The sequence below is a fragment of the Diadema setosum genome, chromosome 19 (assembly GCF_964275005.1).
Source record: "Diadema setosum chromosome 19, eeDiaSeto1, whole genome shotgun sequence".
NCBI lineage: Eukaryota > Metazoa > Echinodermata > Echinoidea > Diadematoida > Diadematidae > Diadema > Diadema setosum.
In genome coordinates, this window is record NC_092703.1 from 1,731,518 (window position 1) to 1,748,777 (window position 17,260).

The window sequence follows — 17,260 nt, forward strand, 5'->3', positions numbered from 1 at the left end:
ATAAGTTTCCTAATATTGCTGTGAGGGTGGAATATTATTTGGCACATCCACAGGGTTTCCATCTAATGTGCATCCTCTTCACTGTATAGATCTTGTAAAGTTAAGCCTCTTCTATCATTTCCATGACTTTTCATCGATAAAAAGTGTATTTGCTGTATTGCCGGGACTACATGTACTTTTAAAAACCATCCATGCTTTATGGAACAATGGTGTTTGCGTTGCTAATATCTGTGTCTTGTCTTATGGGGGCGTGAGCGTAGGTGTAACTTTGGACCATTCCCAAGGGATTGTTTTTTAATGTTCACCCTTTTGACAATATGGATATTGTAGAGCGATATCTCTCTATTAACTACAATGTATTTCTGAAAACAAAAGTGCCCTTGATGTACGGCACGATCGAAGTATGAAAGCATGTACGTTCGGAACATATAGTATATTCGCGTTGATATTCAATGTTTTCTATATTGCCATGAGGGTGGTGTACTTTGGGGCACATCCCACAGGATTGACATTTAATGTGCATCCTCTCACTGCATAGATATTGTGAAGCAATGCTTCTTCTATCATTTCCACGACAGTCATTGATATAAGTGTGTAGCTGTAACAGTACTGCCGGAACTACTTCTAAAACCATGCACGAAAGAACGTCGGTATTTGGGTTCATAGTATCCTTGCGTTGTAATTACGGGGCTTGAGCGGACGTGTAATTTTGGACACTTCCGAAGGGATTGCTCTTGAATGTTCACCCTTTTGACAATATATCTAATGTAGAGCAATTTTTCTTCTTGTAATTATATTGCATTTCTTGAAAACAAAAGGGCAATTGCTGTACAACCGTAGCGACTATATGAAGGCATGGAATATTGGAACATATTCGTGCTATATGGTATAGTGCACACTGCAAAAAGTCCGGTGTTAAATAGTGAACACCGAGCTGGTGTTAAATTTTCGGTGCTCATTTATGGTGTTAAATTAACACCTCCGGGTGTCATTTCCAAATACAAAACTGAAGAGTTTCTTAATAGTAACTGCACTTCTTGTTGATCTTTAATTTAAACAAGACGATCAAGAATTTTACATTAAAATACTAGATTTTTGAAAAAATGTTAAAATAAATTTACACCACAGTAACACCAGCTGGTGTGGTCTCTTATTGAAGCTGGACGGGTGTTAAACCATTGATATTAACACCAACAAATATCAAATCAACACCATGTGGTGTCATTTTTGAATGAACACCAGTACAGTGTCAAAATATCACCAGGTACAGTGTCAAATTAACACCACGAAGTGTCAGGTGAACACTTTTCATCACCATCACAGTGCATTTTCTACACCTGTGGGTGTGGTCTGCTATCAACACTTGATCGGTGTTAAATTTAACACCCTTGGTGTTAAATCTAACACCGATGTTTTTACAGTGCATGTTTCCTATATTGCCCTGGGGGTTGGATGATTTTGAACACATCCCACTCGGTTGCCTTTGAATGTGCATCCCTTTGACTATAATGATTATTGTAAAGCAGTGTCTCTACCATTTAAAAATCATGAAAAGTAAAGTGTCTTATTTACCACCCGGCAAAACGACTTTCTACATGCATGTTCAACTCAGTTTGCTTTAGCATATAATGCATGTTTTGTTAACCTGTTTTGGGACCACGACGGTCAGGGTAGGAGTATCCGGGCACTTCCCAAGGGCTTGCGTTTGAATGTCCACCCTTTTGACAAAATAGATATTGTAAAGCAACGTCTCCTATATTACCTTATCTTATTGCATTTTAACGAAAATAAAAGCGTATGTGCTATACAGGCAGAAGAACTTTTCAGAGGCATGTACCCATGGAACATTTTTCGCGGTTGTATATACTGCATGTTTTTCACTGCCTTTAAGATGCATGGGGTTACTTTGAGCACCTCCCACAAGATGTTCTCTGTATAGTGCTCCCTTTGTACTGTATAGATATTGTAGATCAGTGTTGTTATTTTATCTTTACCCCGGCATTTTTTTTTATAGAAATAAAAGTGTCTTGTAATGGCAGGAATTAAATTCAATACAATAAATTATTCAATTCAATTTTTATTTCATTTTTCGACAAGAACATAATTATAAACATCACTTCTTCTTTTTTTTGGAACAGAAAACTATGTAGGATGAAAAGAATGTATAATGATTGTATAGCACCTTACAATATTTATACATAGTCATAAAACTCAAGTGATAGTCATAAAACTTTTTAAGACATGCACTTTTGGAACGACTGTAATTGCGTTGGTATTTGCGTTATAAGGGTCATGTATAGAGGCAATTAATGTGGGCACTTCCCATATAGTAGGCTCCCTTCGAATGATCACCACTTTAATTATGTCAGTGTAAGTCAAAATTGCAGAGCAATATATCTTCTGTTAACCTCATTGAATTTCATTTAATAAAAGTTTCTTTGCTAGAGGACCAGAAGGATTGTTTAAAGGCATGTACCCGTAGAACATAATTGTGTATTTGCGTCGGTACACGATTATTGCATGTCTTACATAGACTGCCTTTGGAAGGGGTAACTTTGGGTACCCTCGACGTGGTTGCCTCCGTATGTGAACTACTTTCACCTTATAGGTAATGTGAAACAATAATTCTTCTATAACTTTCACTGAATTTTATTGGATAAATGAAACAAAAAGGACGTCATAGAGGCTTTTCGCTTCAAACAGCTGTATTCACGTGCGTATGATTATGTTTTGTACCGGGCCGTGAGGGTATAGGGATAAATTCGGGTACCTCCCTGCGAGTCGCTTTGACTGTGCACCACCTTTTATTCAAAAAGATATACACATTGTAGAAAAATGTCTCCGCTGTCAGTGCCAATTATATTTCATGGAAATAAAACATTCTTTGCTAGACGACCGAACGACTTTAAAAAAAAATCTTGTACGCTTAGAACAACGGAAATCGCGTTGGTTGATGCATGTTCTGTAAATGGTCGTGGGGATAATATTATGATCGATAGGGGTAACTTTGGGCACTACCCACAGATTTTCCTAAAGTTGACTGGCCATCTTCAATATCTCAAGACCCTCAAGGATGCAAGAGCTGAATCATCAAGATTCGAATAAACCACCCTCCAAATAGATTTCATTCATTACAAATTGGACAAGTTATAGATGTTGACACTTGTTGAATTTCGTACTTTGATTCTACGTAATTGATGGATAAGCTATCATTATCTGTCTGATAGCAAACTCTAATTTGCATAATATTATTCATGCTAGGTTACTAATGCTGTAGAGTTTGTTTTTGGTGAAAAGAAACTGAAATATCATATTTGAACACTCTTTGAAGTATTTGAATATTCCGTTCGCTCGGTACCCTTTCCATATCATGCAAATGAGGCCCAGATTATGTACATGGAATTGTTTGCATCGCACTAACTGACATTGCAAACATAGGTTTCAACACATTCGGTGTTCCAATCTGAAACGTAGAAGCGTAGTTTTCATGGAAACACTGTATTTTTATCATTATGGAAGCTAATTTGCGTATTATGCAAATGAGGTTCAGATTGTGTACATGAAAATGTTTGCATCGCACTAACTGACATTGTAAACATAGGTTTCAACACTTTCGGTGTTCCAATCTGAAACCTAGTAGCATAGTTTTCATGGAAACACTATTTTTTATCGTTATGGGAGCTAATCTGCATATTATGCAAATGAGGGTCAGATTGTGTACATGGAAATGTTTGCATCGCACTAACAGACATTGTAAACATAGATTTCACCACTTTCGGTGTTCCAATCTGAAACCTAGAAGCATAGTTTTCCTGGAAACACTGTATTTTTATCATTATGGGAGCTAATTTGCATATTATGCAAATGAGGTCCAGAGTATGTGCATGGACATGTTTGCATCGCACTAACTGACATTACAAACATAGGTTTCAACACTTTCGGTGTTCTAATCTGAAACCTAGAAGCCTAGTTTTCATGGAAACACTGCACTTTTATAATTATGGGAGCTAATTTGCATATCATGCAAATTTAGCCAATTTGCCCCACTGGATTTCTTGGGACTTTTAGTATGGTGTTTAGGAGCCCATAACAAAATGCACTGCAATGGAATTCCTACTGTTGCAATTAGTGGTGGGTGAAACCCTATTTTGACTGGACTACTAGTTTTACAGAGCGTTCCTCATACACGTCATATAGAATTCAAACCATTTACACGCACACACACAAATACACTCCCACTACAAGGAAAACAGACAATGCCAGTATTTTTCGACTCATCATCGAATTTTATTTCATTTCGAGTAGGATTACAATATATATATATATGGGTGAAGGTTTATTGTACAACTTAAATTTGCCAAACATAATTCATAAGCAAAATTTCTCTTAAACAGAGATTCTTACCGATTTCTTCCTAAGTTATTTAGATAAACACTACTCTGCTTACGACAAATGCGGTATATGAAATATGAGTACGTATACACGACTATCTAGGACACATTATGCTAACTATGTGCACTCGACACAACACAAAAAGAAGGATGCTTTAAGAGAGAGGATTGATGAATTCAGTCCCCTTATTGAAACTACAACTAATGTAAGTTGAAAAACACAGAGACATTGTACACGTAAATCCTGAACAAAAATGTCACTTTAGGGCAATTCCGTAAATACGGACGAACATTTCACAGCCTTTAATGACATTTGACAAAAAAACAGATATTATTAAGACAATTTTTTTCCTACCAAAAGATGTACCTCTATGAAAAGAAAACATTCACATAAAATTTTGGGGCAACACCCTTCCTGTGACCTTCAAAATGTGGAAAAACACCCTCTGGTTGGACGTACAAAAATGGACGCTGTTTTCCAATCTCTTGATTTCAAATAAAAATTTCTGTGATTTATTCAGATATTTTCTTCAAACTCAGGTATGACTGTAAGAAGGAGATGTCAAATGACAGCAAGGTACCAAAATCTAGCTTTGTTTATTCATTCATATGGAGATATTCTACGTTTTATTATCGTGACGGACGTACACGGTTGGACGTACAATTTGTCCGTGATGGACGTACATGTATTATACATATGGAAATTGAGCATTTTTATCATATTTGTAACCACAATTAACTATCACTCTCTTTAATATGAGCTGGCATTTATCAAAAAGAAATATACAAGCCAAGGTTATTTTTTCTTTGTATTTCGTTGTTTTTCCATCTTATACATTTTTTTGTATTGCTAAAGATTTTGAGAGCCATCGCGCAATATGTCCTGAACATACCAAAGTAAACTAAGCCAGAGTAAAAATTTTAACAATACTCCTCATATAGTAACTCATTTAAGGCAATATCTATATTAAAATGTGGGGGGGGGGGGTTAAGACAAACTAGTTATTATGATATATGGATATATATATTTTCGACCACATCATGTACGTACTACATGAGAGTTGACATGACATCAAACACTGAACAAGTGGTTGCAAAAGAAAATGAAAAAGAATAGGTAAATGTACATCTATACCTAAAAAGGACTGACAGTGTGACTTAAGATTAATACTTTCATATACAATAGTTTTAATTCTACACAAAGAGAAAACTAAGTCATGATGTGTACATGTATGTAATCATACACATGAAAAACTATAGTAGGATTGATGTATACAGTAAGTAAGCACAATATACGAGGTAACACGAGTATAATATCAGGCTTAAACCTGGAAACTACAGAAAGTTGAAATACTACTAAAAAGTCTTAAACAACAGTTAGAACTAGTATATAAGTATCCAGTGGCGGGTTATCATACAAAAGTAAAGTTCATGCACATTATCACATGTATAACAAACAAAAAGAGCATTTCATATGATAACAATCAAAACAATGTTTCAGAAAAAAAAAGCACAGTTTAAGCAAAACATACGTGTACCTTGTTTCTTAAATTTTGGAATTACAGCCATGCATGATTGCGGTACTCTCCTTAAGAGCAGTTTTCTTTTACATGAATGGAACTGTATATTGACTTTGTATGATTACTAATAATTAATGGATAATCACGACTGAATGAATGCATCAAACAGTCTGTTAATTTACCAACAACTGAAACGTCTGTGAAGAACTTTGCAAAGTCTGGGGAGGAAACACCAAACCATAAGAAGTTGAATGGATCCATACATGGTCCAATGTTGGAACATTTGAGGAGTTGAGATAATTTGCCGTTTACTTACATGTATATAAATGTTATTTTCCCCTTGCAAAATCAAAATAAATAAAGTGGTTGAATTAGCCATCATCAAGCAAAGTGTTACAGTATATATTGACTTCCTCCTGTGATTGGAAACAATATGCCTAGCATGTGAAACTGAATTGACCCCTATTTCCAGCAACTACAGGTGCTGCTATTTTTTGGACAACATCTTTTTTGAGGTAAAATATCTGATCTGTTGGCTCTGGCCATCTCCAGAATCCCCCTGCTGGGTGCATGACATTGACCTCTACATCAGCATTGTTTGCCCCAAATTCCATGACTTCTCAAGGGAAGGATTCACCTTGGTAATCTACGAACACCCAGTCTCCAGTGTTTATTTATTACCTGAAAAAAAAACTCTTCCTTTTTTCACTAAAGCCCAAACTTCTATGAATGAAGAAAGTTTAGACAGCTAAATTCCAGTTCCATTGTAATTAGTGACTAATGAACTAATTAATCTGCCCTGTAACAATTTTGACCATCTCTCCAGTCATTGTCAACAAAGGAGAACAATTATACAAGATGCTTAGGCAAATTGAAATGGGGAAATGAGAGCTATATGACACCGTGATGGACGTACAAATTAGGTGCGGTTGGACGTACAAAAAAGTGTACGTCCAACCGCTCATTAATAACTTAATTAGCAGGAGTGAAAACAAAATTTTGTGACAAGTATGTAGATACCCTAAAGCTTATTTAGGATTGACATTATAACATCAGTTGAATACTTTGTTTTTCTGAAATCTTAAAAAACCTAGTTTTTTTTTTGTGACGGACGTACACAACCATACGTGTAATGCAATTAAGTGGCAATTAGTCATTAAAAGAAAAATTAAATCAAAAATAAAATATTGCATTTATAAGAGCTGGATATAAACTACTTTTACCATAAAGAAAGAAACAATTCCATGAAGTTAGTTCTGGAAATACAGACAAAATGTCAGGTATACCTTGTGTTTTAAAAAAATACAATTATCTGAAATGTCTCAATAAACTGAGGCATGATGACCTTGACCTTGGTCAAACCTAATGGAAAGTCACAAATTTGGACAATTCATTGTCTCAGCTTTCAAATGAGATGCAGTTTAGGTTTAGCCTATGAGTTTTGAAATTTCACCCTGAGGTTGTCACATTTACGGAATTGCCCTTTATAGGTCGAAGGATGAAATGTAAAGAGGCCACAACATGCATTCAGATAATGGTGTGGTCTGTCCAGAATGACACCCGTCCAATGACAAGCTTTAAAAACAACTGAGATGTCCTTTATCATGACATTTCTTCACGTATATTATGACATCTCTACTTGCAAAATTGAGTCACAACATCTACGCATTTTAATTCAGGTTCTCGCTAAAATCAGCAAGCGAGGCCTATAATATACAAAGAAAACTTCACGGAAACGTTAGAACTCGACAGAAGGCATCCTACGTAAGGTATGCTAGGAAGGATAGCTTCCCATATTCATCCAAACCTTTAACAAAATAAACCACTTGAAGTCAAAACGCAATTTCTGGCAAATAGAAATTCGTCTGCTCTGCACAGTCAATTCAGGTTAATTCATTTTGCCACTTCTCATAACGGATTGTCTTACATTGTAAATAAATGTGACTGGCTCTGGCAAAAATCAGGCTCTTGTCGGCAAAACACAAAAATGATTTTACTATTTCGTCTTGTAGAGAATTTTGTCCTCTATCTGTGATACTACATATGCAAATTTTATATGAAATTTGACAAAGGTGTCAGAATTTTAACTTGATATGGTATGAAAACATGAAACCGAAATAATTCCTGTCAAAATTCAACGAACTTTCCCCAAAACAGAACAGGTTACATGCTGACACAAACTCCATAGCAACAGCATCAATATTCAAGCAATCTACAGTTGTACCTCAAATGTCACATACACATTTCAGACACTTTACAATTATGATATGTGTCATGACATTAGCGTTTATGTGTTTTGTCAATTTAAAGTGAAAGCCAACTAAAAACGATAACAGAAAACAAAGAAATTAAAGTGTACTAAAAAACGCACATATACGCACTCCAACATATTGTTAATATTGCTGGAATTATGAACAACACTTATCAGCACTAGTACAAATGTATTTGTGATTACACTACAAAAATGAAAATTGCTTAAATAGCATAGTGACAATGAAATTAGATTTAACAAAAACAATAGAAAACAAAGGGTTTGAAACATTTTTTCCTGAATTCTCAAATTGATGTTGTACAGTGTAAAGCATGTTGTGGTTTCCCTGTCTTTGCCACAGTGCAAGACACAATTAAGTGATGTACATGTCCTAATAATCTAGTGTTTTGGATTAAAAGTAAGAAATGGTAAGTGAACTGAAAGGTATAGTGCAGAGATAGACATGGAAGAGAATGTATGTTATGATAATAATGATAAGGTCTTACTTATCCAGGTTGGCCTCTTCATCCTCTTCTTCTGTTGAGACTGCTCCACAAGAGGACCCTGCCATTTTTACTATTCCTAAACATCCCTAGCAAGTCTGAATAAAATCCATTAAACGAGGAAATTAATTGGAAAGCTCAAGCAGCCTCCCACCCCTCCCCCCCCCCTGGAAAATTTTCCTCCCAAAAAGATCAGAAATCAGTCATTTATGAATTCCACAGGGGAAGAACTGTAATTTAAGACACGGAGAACACATGGCTATAAGATTCACCAGATTCTTTATTTTCCCGCTCTTTTTTAGTCTTCATGTGGTGCAACTTTTAGGTGGTTTTGTGATGTATGCTCACATGGTCCCACATGCAGGGCGAGGTTTTCAGATAAACTCACTCATCATGTGCTGTACTACAAAGTATACGCACAACCCAATTAGAATGACAGCTAACTTTGGTTTCTCATTATCAGAACTGCATTTACAAGTTCCGTTGAGGTACTTTTGACCAGGCTCGTCCGTGGTTACAGGCAAACTCTCTTTGGGAGGCGTTACCTGACTATTTTGCTCAGTAGGCACCTGTGGGGGCCAAAAAAAGTCCTTACATGTGTCCACATCAATCTCTGTGTTGTTCGCTTGCGCGCAACAGAAAACAGAACTGTTCTTCAATTGATTTAAAAACCAACCGTGAATGAAATAACCATCATTGAACATTTCTTTCTGCCATGGGAGTTTGACTCCATTCTGATGGCACATAAGAGTGGCATTTTTGCCGTCAGTGGCTCGGCAGTAAACTACTCTGTCATGTTCCTCTAGGGTGCAATTGGCTTTGCCAATTGGGTGATACACTTCAACCTTTGTTCTGAATATCAGGGAAGAATCGTATATGCCGTCACGATACAATATTAGTGTCACAGTGTACACCCCTCCATCTTCTGAGGAGACAATTGTTATCCCAATTGTAACCTGCATTCCACTCTCTGTTTTCATGTTACTGAGAGTGAAACGGTCAAATTGAGATTTTGACTGCAAACCATCTGGATCAAGTGATTGGTGCACCGATGTATAAAAAGGTTGGTCTGGGAGGAGCGCCACCGTGAAGTAGGAAGAGCTGTCATCATCAGGAGTCCAGGGGAAGGTGAGTATGAAGCTGCCAGGTGATCCTTGCTGCAGTTCAATTTTGTTCTCCAATGAAGCAGCAGGACAGGGAAGCAGACATATCAGAACCGCAATCCCTGCTGTGATCATTTGCAGAGTCCGACCTGACACACGACGTTCTAGCTGCAATTTAGTGATTTATTGAAAGAAATGTCAATCAACTTTTGCCACGTTGAAACAACACTACCTTGAAGTCTTCTACTTTCTTTTTCTTCAGATTTTCACATTACTTTATATATGTCTAAGATAGTCATCAAATCCATATTCTTTAATTTTGTGAAAACCTTGTAAACTTTGTGTATAACTATTCTATTCAATAATAAGGGTGCTGCCTCTCTGTAGGCAGCATGTTCTGCTTATGTTGCTATTCATTCATTCTTAGCCTTAGATGCCCAACAATAAAGTATTACTATCTCAAGCAGTAATTGTGCTTCTATAAAAGCCAGTGGAATTGGCTACTATGCTGAAGAGAAATGTCCTTGTGTTGTTCAGGTCGGACATGATATGAATTAAAGAAAAGGTTCACAAATTCTTGTGAATTTATTTTCTTTATTTAATAGCTTGATCTCTCAATAAATGTGTTGACATCAACAATCACAATAATGGGGAAATCTGTTAACTGTTTGTGTGCCACGGTGTAAACCCCCTGTGTGTCTCATTATTCTGGGACAGCAACGTAAGCATGCTTTGGGAAAACATTCTGTTATTTCAAATCAATTTAACTTTAACAGATTTCTATTACCCTCAATATAATGTGAGCAAAGTCGTATAGAAAATGCCAAGTTCTGCTTTGATGTAATTTCTATGACATATCTAGGATTGTTTTTCTTTCAAATGACCAGTAGCTACATTATTGTAGAGGCATGAGTCTAGCAAACAAAAGAGTGACAGAAAGTGATGATTTACTCGCAAATCCAGTCTTAGAGAACAAGGCTTGACAGTCAATCACCATTCTAAAATACAGTGCATGCTACCTGTGACTGCCTGTGACGGGAATCAAATCGCAAGAAACGCTCTAATTGTACTTTGGCCTTTGGTGATTTATCAATCGGTTTTAGCAGAATATGCGAACTTTGCATGCCGTTGACTGAGTCGGACGTGCAAACATGGCACAAGAGTAAACAGCATTCAACTTTTCTTTGATACTTGTTAACTTTTCAAAAACTTTCTAGTTATTAGTAATACTTAACATATTTTCCAGTCAGCTGTGTGTAAAGTATTACTAACCGTTTGTCTCTTTCTGCCAGTGGTATGGCCTGTCTGCAATGATTGTTCAATCGGACCAATGCTTGGATCTCTGTCGTCTACATCCACAGTCCTATAAAATGTCATTATATCAAAGTGACACCAAATATGGTAGTACAACACTCAGTGCAATTGGTACTATATTATTCATTGCCAGCCTTAAGTCTAGAGTCTTTTTGTTAACTTTGGAAGTAAATAACTCTGAAATAATGTATTCAAGTGTACCAGTAAGATTACATGTCAATCTTCAATAGCTTTACGACTGTATTTCGCATGATAGTAGAACATCAGAAATGTGAGCATAGCTCCTCATACCAAATAAAACACATTTCACAGTAAGGTATGAGGATGAGCCATCTTAAAGGAAACCAACACCAAAGAGAAATATGGATTGAGTGAAAGCAAAAACATTAGTTGAACACACCAGTGAAAGTTCAAGGAAAATAGGATTTAATAATCAATGCAAAAATATTGAATTTAAAAAGTTTTGGTGCTGGAACTGCTAGACGAGGAGACCACTAGAAGTTATGGTGTCATGTGTAGACAACAATAAAACGAAAATATAAAGCAAATTCCACAAAACTTAATTGTTCATGAAAATTACAAATTGTATCAACTTGATACTGAAATATGTCAAGGGAAGTAACTATTCCCCCTGCTTTCTGAAACTGAAAGCAGTTACCATATTCATCATACTATCATTCACACATATTCATGAAGCATAAGAAATTAGGCAATCAATTATTTATCTAGTATCATTTATTTGATTGTTTTTTTCCTTGTTTTAACCAGTTCCCTCAGGCGTTGTATGGTCTAAATAGTTCTTTATATAATTCTCCGTATCTGCTTTATCATGGGACCTGTGGCAGTACAAGTTTTCATTTACGCAGGCCAAATCGTTTCTCTTGCATTATGACCAGAGTTCAACTTTAATGTATACAGACCTAACGCTGTGTTTATACTGAAACAAACTATGAAGGTGAACGGTGAAGTTTCGTCTATTGATTTATGCCTTGTAATCAGCTCGTAGTTCATCCTGATATTACAAGAAAATCTCATCTGAGGCTTTCATCTAGGAAAATGCCATGTGATTTCTTACCTACATATTGCAATTTGTGATTATACAATTTTTCAATGGTCAGTTAATCGACCTTTCTGGCCTCTGACATTGTCCAACTTTGCCAAAATTCCAACTTGGCTTTCATTGTTAGGTGCAGAACCTGCAGTACAAATTTGGTGGTCAATGCTTGTCAGTTGAAATCCACTGACCATTCATTAGAACTCATCAGAATTCACCTAGATGTATACTGGAACTTGACTGGTATTCTCAATAGATGTACCTGTGGTATGAATTTTGTGGATAGAGCTTAAAGCTGTGGAAAGTTATTGAGAGCATATCACATTATATTATTTTTGCTTCAAAATGAATGTTCATTTCATTGACTATTTGAACTTTGTTTGAACTTATTGGACTTCACCCATACTCAAACTTCACTGGGGCATCTTTAGGTTATGCACCTATGGTGACAGCTTCGTGGTTATAGTTCAAATCTGTGGAAAGTTACTGAACTACAATTTGAACTTTGAACTTGACTGACATCCTAGGTCATGCACCTGTGGTGTGAGTTTAGTGGTTATTCAGCTGTAGCTCAAAGTTCTGGAAATTTTAGAGAGAGTACACCAAATTGTTGATGATGCCAATAATCTGATAAATAATATCTGATAAATTATTACACATCTGAAAGTGGAATGCAACCTTCCCAACAGTACTTATAATTTGAAGATTTCAATAATTTTCATAATTTTACTATGCATTTCAGTAGGAAGTCACAGCAAAATAATCAGTGAAAGCACACACCTGAAGTCAGTCGATTATGTTTGTTGATGCTCCAGTGTCTTTCTAGGTTTGGAGTCACCATCATATTGAGCCTGTAGCAAAAACAAGACAGATTTTGTCATTTACTATGTGACAATTACTCTTGCACACAAACGTTTCAATTGAATATTTTTACATTTTAAGTACGAGGAGGTTAAAACTGTAAACCAAACCAGTTGAGATTAGTCATTATGTATCCAACACTGATATCATGTTACTCACTTTTATACCAAAGTGGAAAGCAGAGAAATAAAAAAACATTTTTATTTCTTCCTTTCCACCAGAAATAGAATTACTTTTGCACTCGTAGACTAAAGACTGAAGTAAAATTTGCAATGTGCCTAACATTGGCATAAGAACAATAACAAAGAATACGAACGAGTGTCACTGAGGATGAAAGTGGTTTTGGTACAAATTTCAAACACTGAGTGCTATTTAAGCCTATAAATGTCTGGATCTGCAAGGGTACTCCATGATAACTTAAGCAAAAGACAAGTTAAGATTGCAAAGCTTTATAGGGCATTTTGCTTTAGAATTGAAAATCTTACCATAGTTGCATTGAAGTGAATCATTTGATTGAGGTACAAACTAAAATATCCTCATCCTGTAAACATGGGACAGGTTGTGTTCAGACAGGAACTAATAATAATTTGCCAGTCAATCGATTATTATTTTCTGTCAATCAAGAAAAAATACTAGATATACCAAATACGAAACAACAGGAACAGAAGCTGTTACTGTAAATAACAGTGTGCAAGATAATGATAATTTCAATGGATGGCATAGTATTGTTGGAGATGAGGATTGGGCTTTTCACTTTTTGTGAGATTATCAAGAAACCACTTATGAAATATATCACAGCATGCCATTATAACAGGAATTTAAAGTTTATTTGAATGAAAATCAATCTTTGGATGGTTGAGGAATAAAAAAACAGCAATCACAATAAAAAGTCTGGTGGGTTTCACCTTTTATTAAGATCAATCGCTCTGTTTTGGATATCTCAGCCATTTCAAAACCGATTTTTATCACATGAATGTTGAATTCCTTTTGGAATCATTATGCTCTTTCACATTTCACAAGAGGCTTCTCATTGTCTCACAAAAAAAAAAATGTTACAAACCTGAAGGTGGGTCTCAACCAAAACTATACAATCCCTTTTGGCTTTAAACAATTAACAATACTATGTATTTCTATCAGGATCCACAATAAGAAGAACTGTCTTCTTCTCTTAGTTATTGAGCAAGTGATAATTTCACAGAAAAAAAAAGAGAGAAAAAAAAAGGTTACTGGCATGTTGTCCATCATTTTCAAACTGAACTGACATTGATCAAAATCAATTTACATACCTCTTCCCACCAGGCAAGTATGGTTCCAGACTGATGTTCCTGAAAATGGGGAAAATGTACACAATTGATAAAACAAGTTAAAAGTAACCACACAGAGGTGAGATTCAACATGTGGGGATGATTCTACTAATTTATTGGGACAGGATATCATTACTTCATAAAATCTCCAAACATGTGATTACAATGCATACTTTTGAAAGTTTATGTAAACTTATCAATGATATATGTGTAAATTTATGACTTTTTTACAGTTTTTTTTTATGGCATCCTGAATATACATAGAGTTGGCACTTCGTAGTGCTTTAGTTTCTACAACATTGCATTAACTTTAGCCATAGATTGTACAGGGCTAATTAACTTGATGACAGTTATCAGAGCTCTATGATTAACCCGTGCTTCAGTTTTCTGTGTAACAATATAAATACTGCTATTGAACAAGAGAAAACACAAGCATTATCACTATTATACATATCAAAATTATTTGCTTCACGAAGACTGAGGTGAAACTGAGTAACTATCTTGCAGAAGTGTAAGATATCTTTTACAATTACACCTATTTCATAAGATACATGTATTGTCCAATCAAATGATATAGAATGACCTAATCAGTATAATACATACATGTGCTTTTTTCTCCACAGCAGTGCAATTATCCTGGGTCTGTTTTCCCTGAAAGTGAAATCGATAAATCATTGGAAGTTAAAAGCTTACAGTTCACATCTTAATGTGTAAGTAAAATGAAATCAACATTGCCCAGTACAGAATTATACCTAGTGGCATGATAGCATATGGCCGGGGGAGATTGAATACAACATGCAATTCCAAATTTTGCAAGGTTATTTCTATTCATGTGGAGCATAGATTTGAAACAAGATAAAAAACAAAAGGCAATTCTATGTCTTTAAAATGTCATGTATAATGCATCACTCTGATTGCATGTTTGCCATTATTTGCTTTCAGCCAATTAATGCATAGGCACCTATACTATCTGAATTCACATAATCATAGATTATCAATTTGGTACCGGTAATAAGTTTCTAGAGATTGCATACATGAAGCTCGAGGATTAAAGAAATGGAGGCAATGTGGACTTAATGTCAAGTGTGACATTAATGATGCATGTGCCTTCAAATTGTGTCCATCTGCTCCATGAGTTTGCAAAAAATATCTTATTCTAAATGAATCAAATCATACCTTTGATAAGAATTACTGCTGAAAACGCCTTACAACTCTTTCTGGAGTTGAAAATGGTCGATTTTTAGTTTTCAACATATAAGGCCATCGCAGCTAAATAATATTTAATCCACAAGTATTGTATCTTGCTAATGGTAATTTATGTATGCAAGGAAATTATAAGAGTATGATCTTGTTTGATTTGAAATAACTGTAAACAATGTCAATACTTCATAAAATGATGATTAATTTGGATTTTCTAACTTCCTTGATTTTGTCCAATATAGCAATCTTTCATGTCAGCTGAATGTATTCTTCATGTCAAAGAATGGAAATATGGGTTTCTCACTAAGAAAGTAGGACCTACTGAGCCTACATTAGATATTACTAAATATGACAGAAGTTATGAAATATACTTACCTGTCCGTCGTCATTATGCTCCACACTTTTAACAGCCATAGTCTGTATAATAAATGGTTTGTTCAAGAGATATTTAGTGACCCACAAGCAACAAACATAACGAAATGTACTCAGAAAAATATTATAAATAGAGATTATATATTTACAACACACTGGTGATATTGTAAACAGCTTATACAAAAGAACATAATATAACTCACTTCCTTACAACTTCACTCACTCACATTTACATCACTCACTCACATTAGATACAAAATTCTGATGGGGTGACTTGCAATATAGCCTTGGATTTTGCTTGTTAAGTACAGGCCTTTAATAAAAAATGGTGCTTCGAACTTAAAATACAAAGTCCTGGAAACAAATAGGTTTGAATATTGGTATAATCTGTGTAGACAGACCCATACAATCATCCTTATACCATGCAATATGGGTGTTTGGGTGTTTGGGGTTGCCCTGTTGCAAACTCATACATTTTATCAATATGTCACTCGCACACAAAATAATGGTATTAGGCCTATAATGATAACTATGAATCTACTGCCATTGTTTTCCATAATGAGGTTATTTTGCCTGAAGCAAATAATATGTAATGCTTTACATATAATTTGCTTCAGGTAAACTACGTAAATATAATTTGTTTCAGGCAAAATAACCTCATCTACTGAAAACAATGGAAGTAGATTCATAATCATCATTATATTTTCTGTGCCAGTGTCTTGTTTACTGTGTAAGGATGCGTGTATATATGCACATTCACAATGCAAACATGTTATAGTTAGTGTGGAAATATGCCATCATATGTATATCTACACGCAGCGGCACTATTACATACGTAACATCCAACAAATATAACGTAAACAGTGTACTACACTCATACGCGCACCCTTACACAATGGCGTCTGTCTGTGCCGTGCATAATCAAAAGACAGTTCAGAGTTCCTATTCGCATTCGTCAAAACTACTGAAAATCTCAGCTTTCATGATTGATAACTTAATCAGACTTAGGATTCTATCCGACGAATGACAGCAACAAATCTCTGACTTTTGGGCTGCTAGCTACTGGGCGACATGCATAACATTACAACCTCTCATACACAGCAACATGTGGGATTATATTTATGGAACCTTATCTGCAGAAGACACGGACATGCTTATATACCATGCATGTAAATCTAGTGGTAGCGCATACATGTATGTGACATGGGAGATAGGGAGCATTTTTAACCCCTCAAGTTAGAGGGCCATAAATCCAAAAAAAAAAAAATAGTCAGCGGTATCTATTTCTGACTTAACTTACCCAATGTATAGCAATCCACTCCTGTTACCAAAAGGGTAAAAGCTGAGCCAGAAACGGGGCAACAATACACCTGCCGCCTTATCTGTG

At 35.6% G+C, this 17,260-nt stretch overlaps 1 protein-coding gene across 1 annotated transcript; it reads right to left on the minus strand.

The window, feature by feature from the left end:
- Positions 1 to 9,039: 9,039 nt before the first annotated feature.
- LOC140242879 (uncharacterized) lies at positions 9,040 to 15,890 on the minus strand. Its single transcript, XM_072322627.1, has 4 exons — positions 15,877 to 15,890; positions 14,284 to 14,322; positions 11,041 to 11,131; positions 9,040 to 9,936 (listed from the first exon to the last, which is right to left on the minus strand). Exons 1-4 carry the CDS (start codon positions 15,888 to 15,890, stop codon positions 9,040 to 9,042), a joined length of 1,041 nt encoding a protein of 346 aa, XP_072178728.1.
- Positions 15,891 to 17,260: the final 1,370 nt, after the last annotated feature.

What these genes read in the sequence shown, in the direction of transcription:
- LOC140242879 (XM_072322627.1), bottom strand. An exon ending in TACTTGCCTGGTGGGAAGAG is followed by an intron (nt 11,132 to 14,283) that starts GTATGTAAATTG and finishes GACATTTTATAG; the next exon opens with GACTGTGGATGTAGACGACA. An exon ending in CTGGCAGAAAGAGACAAACG is followed by an intron (nt 9,937 to 11,040) that starts GTTAGTAATACT and finishes ACTAAATTGCAG; the next exon opens with CTAGAACGTCGTGTGTCAGG.